Source organism: Crocuta crocuta, unplaced genomic scaffold (assembly GCF_008692635.1).
Source record: "Crocuta crocuta isolate KB4526 unplaced genomic scaffold, BGI_CrCroc_1.0 scaffold330, whole genome shotgun sequence".
NCBI classification, from domain to species: domain Eukaryota; kingdom Metazoa; phylum Chordata; class Mammalia; order Carnivora; family Hyaenidae; genus Crocuta; species Crocuta crocuta.
Window position 1 is genome coordinate 2,412,630 of NW_027530521.1, and position 10,656 is coordinate 2,423,285.

The following is a 10,656-nucleotide window of genomic DNA, read 5'->3' on the forward strand; positions in this document are numbered from 1 at the left end:
TAGAGCTGTTTGGTGTGTGCAGGAATGAGGCAGCCAGGGCCATAGGCAGCCCCATCCCTCAGCTGACGCCCCAGGCACCTGGTCCTTAGAGACGGTCAGCAGGTGTCTGATGAGCCCATGTCTGGGTCAGGGTGGATGCCTGGGTCCCTGGGGGCCACCGGGGCCCCAGCATTGCCCGCCCCTGCCCTCTAATCTCCAGGTGCTGGGTGATGCTCTTACTCTCCGGCGAGGCCTGGAGCCTTACGTTTTGTGGGAAGAGCTGAGCTCGGACCTTGACCCCAGCACAGACTCCTAGATAAACTCCCTCGCTTGCCTGCGCCCCACTGCTCCTCATCCGTGGCTGAGGGTACCTGCAGGGCGTGCCCGCTTCATGTGAGCCGGGGCTGGGGCCACCTCTGCGGATCTGCTCCTGCGGCCCCTCCATCCTGTGTCAGGGGCTCAGGTGAGCCTGTCCCATGTCCCCCCCCTCATCCCCAGGGGCCGGCTGTGGTCCAGGCTGGGGTCCAGGCTGGAGACTCCCCGATCTGCCAGCCCCTCTTGCAGCAGCTGCTGGTGCGGGAGGTTTCCCATCCCTGAAGCTGGGAGGATGGGCTGAAGCCCTGTATCCNGGTCCGCCTACCACAGGCCAGGCTGTGGTAGGACCGGCCTGAGGGAACCAGGCCCTTCTGACTCATCCTCCCCCCCGTGAGGCGCTGGGCACACTGGAGCCTTGTGCCGGGAGGTCAGTCCCTCTCCCCACTGCTGGAGAAAACTTTCCTCAGGTCGGGCCAGGACCCCGCCAGCCCGCTGGGCCCGCAGAAGGCCCGGGAGGCAGTCCCTGCAGCCGCGACAGCAAGTGTCTTCAGCCACACAGGCCGCGGGCGCTTCAGCGGGGAAGGCTGTGGTATCTGTTTTTACTCCGGTACATATTTTCAGGCCAGTACAGCCGGCCTGTAGGTTGGAGTTGTCCCTGCAAATCACACTCGCGGTTCTTCCTCAGTGAGGGCCTGCTCGGCGCCCGGCACTGGCTCTTGATATTTACTGACGCTCTGTCTCATAGCCCAAGTATTTGGAAGATTCTGTGACTGTCTTTCCCGTTTCATGGATAAGGACGACTGAGGTCTATAGAGGTTAAGTGCCTCGCTCGAGCTCTCTTAGCTAGAAAGCCATAGCGGTGGGATTCAAGCCCAGGCCTGTCTGGCCCCACAGCTGGGGTCCCAGCCAGCACCCAGCCTGCCTCCTGGCACAGCTGTGGGTAACTTTTCTTCCTTCCCTCCTCCCTCCCTCCCTTCTTCCCTTCCTTCCTTCCTTTCTTTCTTTTTAAGTTTATTTATTTTGAGGGAGAGAGAGAGAGAGAGAGAACATGAGGAGGGGAGGGGCAGAGAGAGAGGGGTTGGGGAGAGAGAGAATCCCAACCAGCACAGAGCCCAACGAGGGGCTCGATCTCATGAACCATGAGATGGTGGCCTGAGACGAGATCAAGTCAGACGCTGAACCACTGAGCCACCCAGGCGCCCCTGTGGGTAACTTTTCAAGGAGGCCTGTGGCGCCCGTGGGTGTCCTCAGTGTCATGATGTATGGACATTGGGTGACCCCTGGAGATACCGGAGCTCATAAAAGGCAGCCAAGTGTCTCTGCTGAGGGTGGGCGGCCCGGAACCGTGATTGCAAGAACTTGACCAGTTCAAGGTGCCTAAAGGATGTACTGGTTCTGCCCGTGGGGTCTGGGGATAGGCATGGGGCCCAGGGACTCCAAAGATGGTATACAAACGCCATGTTTGTGTTGGTGCAGGTTCTGGGGAGAGGGTCCATTGCCTCACGGTGTTTCAACTTGAGGTCTGACCCCTGTGCTATGGCCTCTGATCTCCCTTGGGCTGACCCAGACCATAGGGGCTGATCCTGGACCCTGTGAAGTCTTCTCTGGGAGGTTGCATTGGCTGAATTACGTGTTGGCATACTGCTCACCTTGAAGGATGTTCTAGAACACATGCCCGTGAAACTTGTCCTCGGACTTGGTGGGTATGAGGTCTTGAGGATGGCAGGCTAGGAGACCCCTCAAGAGAAGCCCTGTGTTGGATTCAGTGTCAGGAATAGTTGAGCATCTCTTGAGCAGATGTTTTCATTTTCATCTCATGGCTCCTCTGAAACATGAAATATTTCCCTTTTCCCATTGGCTGCCAGGTAGCTCTGATCCAAATGCTGGCCCCAAAAGTGTCTTGACTCTTGTCTGCTAATCTGGCTTCTAGTTCTTTCAGCCTTTCCTATCCTTGTTTTTCACTTGCTCATTTCGTCATCACCTCACTCTTTTAGGGAAGAAAAAAAAAAAACCTCAACCTTGCTCTTTTATATGTTTTTGTCTTAACTAAACAAACATCTATGGTGGGTCAGCGCTGGCTACCGCAGACCCAGGGATTAAGCACTTCCTTTCTGCAGTCTCTCCCAGAGGTCTGTTTGCCAACTCCTCCCTCCGTGTCCAGTTCCCCCTGCCCCTTGCTCTAGTTTCTGGGGCCTCCGAGCCTTGGGCCCCCCCATCCTGGTTCCTGAGGCTGGTCAGAAAGACATCGTTCAGGATCTTTATTCTCTGCTCCCCCGATCTCCTCGGAGCTTCACAAACTGTTTTTAGGAAGAAAAAGCTGGGAGGGGAGTCATGTCCCCACCTCGGGCTTCAGTTACTCCCCGCAGCCCCGGGTCCCCCTGAAGGTCTCCCCCTTTCTCAGCTGTTGCCGTGTCCAGGCAGCACCAGCGGACTGCTCTCCTTAGCGGCCTGCCTGAACAGACAGAGCTGAAAGGTAGTGCCTTGGACCCTGGTGCGTTGGCCGTGGGGGTGGGGGAGCTGGCTGGCAGTGCCCTGGGGACAGAACAGGAGGGGCAGTGGGCTGCCGGTGCAGACTTCAGTGCCCCACCCCTCCAGGTCTTGCACGGGTGGCTTTGCCGTAGCCCAGAAAGTTCATAAACTCAAATGGAACTGAGAGGCTCAGTGTAAACTGCCTTCCTCCCACTCCAGGTACGTAGCCCCTCCCGCCGGGGCATCTACAGTTACCAGTTCAGCGAGAGCTCTCTCCGTGGTTGTATATGCATGTATATAAATACCCCTCCCCCCCCCACACCGCATCCTCTTTTTACAAACAAGCAGTGGATAGTATATACTATTGCACATGTGTTTTCTGGCTCTAGCTTTTTTTATCTTGGGCGATAGCCCCACACCAGTATATACATAGCTGTGGAGGCTTCTCTGGTGTGGTCAGTTGGAAGGAAAATCCTGGGGCAGGGGAAGAATGCTGCTCATAAAGGGGGTAAAGCCTCCAAGGTGCCCATGGGTGGGCTTTAGGGGGTCCGGGAGCCTTCTGATTATGTGAGTAAAATTGTGGATACAAATGAGTCTTTCTGGAAAGAGGGACTGTGTCTTCCCAAGGGACCTTGGCCCAGAAGAGGCAGATGCCATGGCTCTGGGTTGCCTGGGATTTCACAGAGCAGGAGGCCCCGGGGGGGGGGGGGTGCTAACTCACCGGAGGGCAGAGCCCCTCGGCCCTCAGGCCCCACCGGGGTTTCCATGGACCAAGTGGAGGGGGATGGGGCCCAGCTGCCAGCCCTGATACCCTCTTGGAAGATGACTGGGGCTCTCCCACTCCCAAAGGAGCATCCCTCTGCCTGCAGCCAGGGTGGCCCTGACTCTGGAAATGCATGAGGCCTTCCTAGGATCAGAGAACCCTAGTATCAGAGCTGGGAGGCCCTTAGTGTCACTGGATCTTTGGAAAAATTGAGGCACAGAGAGGCCAGGGGGTGGGTCCAAGGTCACCCAGCCAGGGAAAGCACGGGCTGTTCCTGCCTGGGATGTTTGAGTTCAGTGTTCCTTCCCCTGCCAGACAGGAATGAGACTCGGAGGAGAGGCCCTCTGGATGAGGTGAGGCCGCCTGTTGCTGCTTGCCTCTTGGTGTGAGGGTGAGGAAGAGAGGGTGCATGGAGCAGAGGCCACGGCTCAGGTGGGGGTGTCCTCAACGCACCTCCCCGCACCCTGCAACATCACCTCCCGCTGGCTGAATCCTCACACCGGCCAGGAATTCTGAACACAGCAAGGACGCGGCGCTAAGAGGTGTCGCTACAAGACATGGCCACTAGAGGGCAGCAGGCAAGCCACTGCGGCGACTCAGCGGCGGAAAGTTCTCAGGCTGGGAGAGGAGAGGAAGGAAGGGGCGGTGGGCAGAGGCCTACCTGGCAGAGGTCTGGGCACGCTGCAGTCAGGGCGAGTGTCTACCTCATCCTCAGAGTCAGTGAAATCTGTTCTGAGGGGCTGACCGAGACAAAAAGCAAGCAAGACATTTAATGATAATAGTTAACGTATTTATTGAGTGCTTACTTTCTGCCAGGCACTGTGTTAACTAATTAGTCCTGACAACAGCCTTGTTAAAATTACACTCATTTGGGGGGTGAGGAAACAGAGGGCCGGAGAGATTAAGAAACCTGACCATCCATGGGGCTCGTGGCCAGAGCCCATAGTCCCAAGCATGAGGTTGTTATTCTATGTGCCTGGCATTGACTAAATGCTTTAATTCTTCCAACCACTACTATGGTTATACCCACTTTATGGGTAGGGAAACTGAGGCCCAGAAAAAGCTAGTGAATCCAGGTCCACACACCTGCTATGTGATATCCAGAAGGGTGTGGCTTGAGCTCTGAGCTCTGAATTACAGTTCTCTAATGCAGAGGTGTTTTTCACTCCCACCGGGTGCCCTAATGTGTCCCCTAATCTGACGGTGGCTGACCCTGGAGTCTGAGCTTTCTGCTGGGAGTTCACCAGCTCCCCTGCCTTCCAACAGAAGTTACAGGTTCTGGGCTCCTGCGTCTAAGGTTTGTCTGGCTTTTGCCTCCCGAGAGGTGGAGGAAGGCCATGCCAAGGGCTGCTCAAAGCCCAGGGAGGGGCCGTGGGCCTCGCAGTCTGGTTTGGAGGACAAGGGCATTGAAGAGTTCCTCGCAGTGGCCAGGGCTCCCCTGGGAACTGCAGGCCCTGGCCCGGGGGCCTCTGGTTTCCAGGGCAGATGCCTCCGGCATACCAAGGACACTTGGCCGGCCCTGAGCCCAGCTCTGCCAGGCTGGTAGGAGACACGGGCACTTCCAGGAGGGTCTGACTTTCCTCATCTTCCTGTTCCCATGCCCTCGCTTTGCCCTCCTGGGAGACAGGGGAATGGCTTGTGGCTGGGCCTTTGAACACAGTCTGCTCGTTGGTGCTCAGGCTAGACCTGTGAAACTGAGCCCCACTTTCTTAGGGGTTTATAACATCGGGATGCTTCAGTTACTTCTGAGTTTTTAGCCAAGGCAGCCATTTCTAATCCTGGGTTGGGATTAGAACTTAATCCTTAAATTAATCCTTAAGTTTCTCTGGGTTGGGGTGGAAGGGGGAGACCCTTAAATGGTCCCCTCTGTGGGTGAATTCTCCTTTTGGTACCAGAATCTTAGAGTTAAGTGAAATCTCTTCGAGACTTCTGTTTCCTGTCTTGCTGGGGACCATAGGGGGTTAAATGTTGTGGGTCAGGGAGGAGGATTCGAGCATGGGCTCCAGAGCATACCACCTGGACTGGGATGCTGGCTTTGCTTCTTCCTGGGAGTGTGAGCTTGGGAAAGTTATGGAATCCGGCAGAGCCTCTGCTTCCTTATCTGTGAAATGGGGCTATGGCAGTTATCAACCACACAGGGTTCGTGTGAAGGCGTGAGGAGCATTGGCCCGGAATAAACATCGTGAATGCCCAGGAAGCATGTGGCTTCCTTTGTGTTTTCTCCCCTCCGTGCTTCCCAGAACGGCCCGATCTGCTCTGACAGAATCTTTATGAATAAGAACAAAGGGTGTACATGCTAATGAATGGCCTTGCAGCTGCACACCCTTAAATAACTTAAAAATATTACGTAGCAAGGGCGCCTGGGGGGCTCAGTTGGTGACACGTCTGACTTGGGCTCAGGTCATGATCTCATCATTTGTGAATTCGTGCCCTGCCTGGATCGGGCTCTCTGCTGTCAGCACGGAGCCTGCTTCAGATCCTCTGTCCCCCTCTCTCTCTCTGTACCCCCTCTCTCTCTGTCCTCCCCTCTCTCTGCCCCTCCCCTGCTTGCACTCTTTTTCTCTCTCAAAAATAAATTTTAAAAAACATTTAAAAATATTACCTAGCACCATTATTAATGGTATTCCTTACCTGTTCTTTAAGAGCATTTGTCTTGGAGCACTTACACAGGGTGGGGATGCATCTTGCAGGAGGATCTAATTCAGTGCAGACGGGCAGTTCCGTCTGGGCACCTCACCTAACCCCGTGGATGGAGTCAGCATTCTCTGCTGCCAAAGAGCGAGGCAGGAATGGGATGGGGTGTGGTCAGGGTTGTGGGTTTTCTCTGATCCCATGGGAGGTTCCCAAAAATCTAGACTGTATCCTTCCCCTATTTATTGCCACCTGGTGACACGGTACTATTCCCTGTAGGTACTAAGTGGAGTTTTATATTTAAAATAGGACTCGTAGGCCCCAGAGCCTCAGATGGCCCACTGTCACCTCTGTGCCCTTCCCTGAGGCACCCAGACTCCTTCAGGTCTGTTTCTTCTCTGCTAAGCTGATGGTAAAGGGGCCAGAGCACTGGCTGAAGAGTCTGACACAGGGAGATTCAAGTCCCTGCTACTCTGTACTTGCCTATGCATATTTGCTTAGTTTTTGAGGCTGGGTTTCTCCCTCTAAACAATGGGAGCAAAGACCTTGACCTCCCAGAGGGGGCTGTAAGGAAGAGCACGGTGTTCAGAGTTGGCTGAGGCGGGTTTGGGGAGTGAGGATCCACAAGCCCCTGCCCCAGCGGAGTCCCACCAAATAGTGGGATGTGGGAAGAATATTCACGAAGCACAAGTCCACCCCCTCAGCCATGAGCCAGTAGATCAACAAGACCAGACAGTGAAGGGAAGGAGCATATGGCCTAAGTCTTACAGATCCTCTGTGGCCTTCTAATGCCCCATCTCTCTCTTGCCGATTCACCAACGGGCTGGAGACATTAATCGGATGCATGTTTGAAGGCCAAGTATGTGGAAGCTGAAGGAATAAGGTCAAATCTTAGAGGGAAAGAGCGTGGGCTTTGGGGAACCTGATAGATGTGCATTAAACCAGGCATGCGAGCTCAGGCAGGTTCCTCCACTGTCCATGCCTCAGTTTCCTCCCGTGTGAAACGGAGCTAATACTGGCTTCCATGTGAAGCCCCTGCGAGGAATAAATGAACAAATGCAGGCCTAGCACTTGGGAGGTACTCAAGAGATGCTAACCGAAATAATGCTCGCTACAGTCTTGATGTTTTAACTCAGAATCTGTGAACAGCATCAAGGTCAGGAATACTCCCTGGTCCATTTCTGCTTTGAGTTTTAGGTAGCCACTCTCCTCTCCGGTGTGGTTCGAAGAAGAGCCTCCCTCCCCGGCTGTCCCTTCCGTGTGGGCTGTCTAGACAGAGCTGCCATTTCCAGCTGGAGATTGGAGGTGAGCTCCCCAGCCCTGTTGACTTCACTAAACCTCTCTTGGGGAATCACTGAACGAGTTAGATTTTGAAGAGTCAGGTCATTCTGTTGATTTAAAATGCAGAACCCATCGGGGCTGTGCGCTGGCCTAATTTTCTGGGAGAGCCTTGACTCTGACACTGTTCCTTTGTCCGGTGCTGAGCGCTCTGTCTGGTTGGGTCAGTTTGGCCACCAAAGCTGAACAGAGCTAGCTAGGCCTCGGGGTACTGGTGGCCAATGGATTTCTTTGAAGCTCCCTTGGGTGATGGCTTCGGGGGTCCTCCCTAGGGCGGCTGTCCGTGGGGGGCATCAGCTCTTGGTCAGCTGGGGGTACAGGCCCGCCCCTCGGGTCGTGGTGTGAGGGACAGGTCACTTGTTAGAAGGGGGTGGGGGAGGTGGGTGGAGGGCCCAGCACTCAGAGGGCCAGATCTGGGAGATAAAAGATGGCGCTGGGATATTTAGAGCCCTGAGTCGGTGATCTGGGAGAGCAGCTGGGTCCCTTGTCACCTGGTCCTGGAAGGCAGTCTGTGGGGGCACAGGACACAGGGCAGAAGGGGTGGGAAGGGCAGTGATGACAGATCAACCCCTCCTCCCCCCGCAGAACCCCTCCCCTACCTCTCTCTCCGCAGTCCGCTGGCCACGGGGCATCTGAACAGGCTGGGACCGCCGCCTAGGCCAGGAGATCCGGCCCCCGTGGACCCCCCAGCTCGGAGCAGCCCCTCTTTGGTGAGTGGTTCACTCCTGGAGCAGCCCCAGCCTCCGCCAGGGCCTGGGAGCTGAGCCGGCCTCTCTTGGGGGTGACTTCCAGATGCTCGGGCTGGCACCTCACTCCAGACCCGTGGCACACCCTTCGTTCTCCCTGCTCTCCTGCCCCCACCGCGCCCGCTTTCTCCATTCCTTCAGGCGTCCTTTCTATTCCACCCTCCTCCTTCCTCTCCTCTCTGTCCTGCCTGGCTCTCTGGGGCCACTGCTGGGTCACAGTGGGGTCTCTGAGCTCCCCCTGTGCACAGAAGGGCTGAGAGCCTAATGGCAGGGGCCCTTGAAGATGGGGGAGGGGTCTGGAGGAGGAGCCAGCAGACTCTGCTGTCGGGGGCGGGGGCATCTGCCCCCTGCCCGGGCCCTTTGCCCCTGTGACCAGAAACAAACCTGGAGGGTACTGGAGGCTGGGAATGGATGCTTCTCAGCAGCCCCAGGCCTGTCCTGTTCTGGGCCAGTTGGCTCTCATTGCCCGCTGGGGATCCCAGGAGTCCTCAGCTAGAGTAAACCGGTCACCTACATCCCTAAGTTGGGGAGGTGAGCTTGACACAGTTGTCTCCCTTTCCTGGCCCGATGGGCATAGGCGAGTGGCTATGCATGGTGTACAGGGCTCCTTTAGACGCCGGGGCTTGGGTCAGGAGGAGGCATCTGACATGAGCACTTTTTCCTCCCGAGCAGGAGATGGGGGGAGAGTACCCCGCAGGGGACCAGGTGCCTGCTCACGGGGGTGGAAGATGCAGGCGGGCCCAGGAGATGCTGGCGGGGGTGACAGGCAGTGGCAGGGGAATGGCCTGAGGCTGGACCTGGGGCCCTGAGTGTGAGCCAGGGAAGCCTGCTTCTTGCACGGTGTAGCCCCGCTAAAGAGCTCAAGGTTCCCGATGGGAATCCCGTGCAGCATTCTGTAGGTTACACCCGGGGTGTGGGGAGCCAGTCGTTCAGTCCCTAGAGACTCCCAGGAGCCCCCAGAGAATGTGAAGTCTGGCCTAGAAGCTGCTCAGCCCTTCGGTGCCCATGTGAGCATTGGGCAGGGATCAGGAATAGGTAGGTCCCAGGGTCCCCTGGAGGGTAGCCCTTCTGAGGGAGCAGGCTGGGGCCCAGCGAGACAGCCAGGCCTGGCCGCCCCCTGAGAGCTGCCCACCTCTGCCCGCAGACCCCGCATGGTGGAGAAGCAGCCCCATGAAGGTGCCCAGCCATGCAATGTTCCTGGAAGGCCGTCCTCCTCCTTGCGCTGGCCTCCATCGCCATCCAGTACACGGCCATCCGCACCTTCACCGCCAAGTCCTTCCACACGTGCCCAGGGCTGGCAGAGGCCGGGCTGGCAGAGCGGCTGTGCGAGGAGGGCCCCACCTTCGCCTACAACCTCTCGCGCAAGACCCACATCCTCATCCTGGCCACCACGCGCAGCGGCTCCTCCTTCGTGGGCCAGCTCTTCAACCAGCACCTGGACGTCTTCTACCTGTTCGAGCCCCTCTACCACGTCCAGAACACGCTCATCCCCCGCTTTACCCAGGGCAAGAGCCCCGCAGACCGGCGGGGCCTCCTGGGCGCCAGCCGCGACCTCCTGAGGAGCCTCTACGACTGTGACCTCTACTTCCTGGAGAACTACATCAAGCCGCCGCCCGTCAACCACACCACCGACAGGATCTTCCGCCGCGGGGCCAGCAGGGTGCTGTGCTCTCGGCCCGTGTGCGACCCCCCGGGCTCCGCCGACCTGGTGCTGGAGGAGGGGGACTGCGTGCGCAAGTGCGGCGTGCTGAACTTGACCGTGGCCGCCGAGGCCTGTCGCGAGCGCAGCCACGTGGCCATCAAGACCGTGCGGGTGCCCGAGGTTAACGACCTTCGGGCCCTGGTTGAAGACCCCCGGTTAAACCTCAAGGTCATCCAGCTGGTGCGAGACCCGCGTGGCATTCTGGCCTCCCGCAGCGAGACCTTCCGCGACACGTACCGGCTCTGGCGGCTCTGGTACGGCACCGGGAGGAAGCCCTACAACCTGGATGTGACGCAGCTGACCACGGTGTGCGAGGACTTCTCCAACTCCGTGTCCACCGGCCTCACGCGGCCCCCGTGGCTCAAGGGCAAGTACATGCTGGTGCGCTACGAGGACCTGGCCAGGAACCCCATGAAGAAGACCGAGGAGATCTACGGGTTCCTGGGGATCCCCCTGGACAGCCACGTGGCTCGCTGGATCCAGAACAACACGCGGGGCGACCCCGCCCTGGGCAAGCACAAATACGGCACCGTGCGAAACTCGGCGGCCACGGCCGAGAAGTGGCGCTTCCGCCTCTCCTACGACATCGTGGCCTTTGCCCAGAACGCCTGCCAGCGCGTGCTGGCGCAGCTGGGCTACAAGATGGCCACGTCGGAGGAGGAACTCAAGAACCCCTCCGTCAGCCTGGTGGAGGAGCGGGACTTCCGCCCCTT

General features: G+C 57.7%; 1 protein-coding gene across 1 annotated transcript; it reads left to right on the top strand.

Moving 5' to 3' along the window:
• Window positions 1-7,000: 7,000 nt before the first annotated feature.
• CHST1 (carbohydrate sulfotransferase 1) lies at window positions 7,001-10,651 on the top strand (the record flags this gene model as incomplete). The annotated part of the gene is made up of 3 exons (XM_077767478.1): window positions 7,001-7,462; window positions 8,081-8,205; window positions 9,386-10,651. A coding segment is annotated over exon 3 (1,224 nt), but the record flags the coding sequence as incomplete, so codon positions are not given.
• Between the last annotated feature and the right edge of the window lie 5 nt (window positions 10,652-10,656).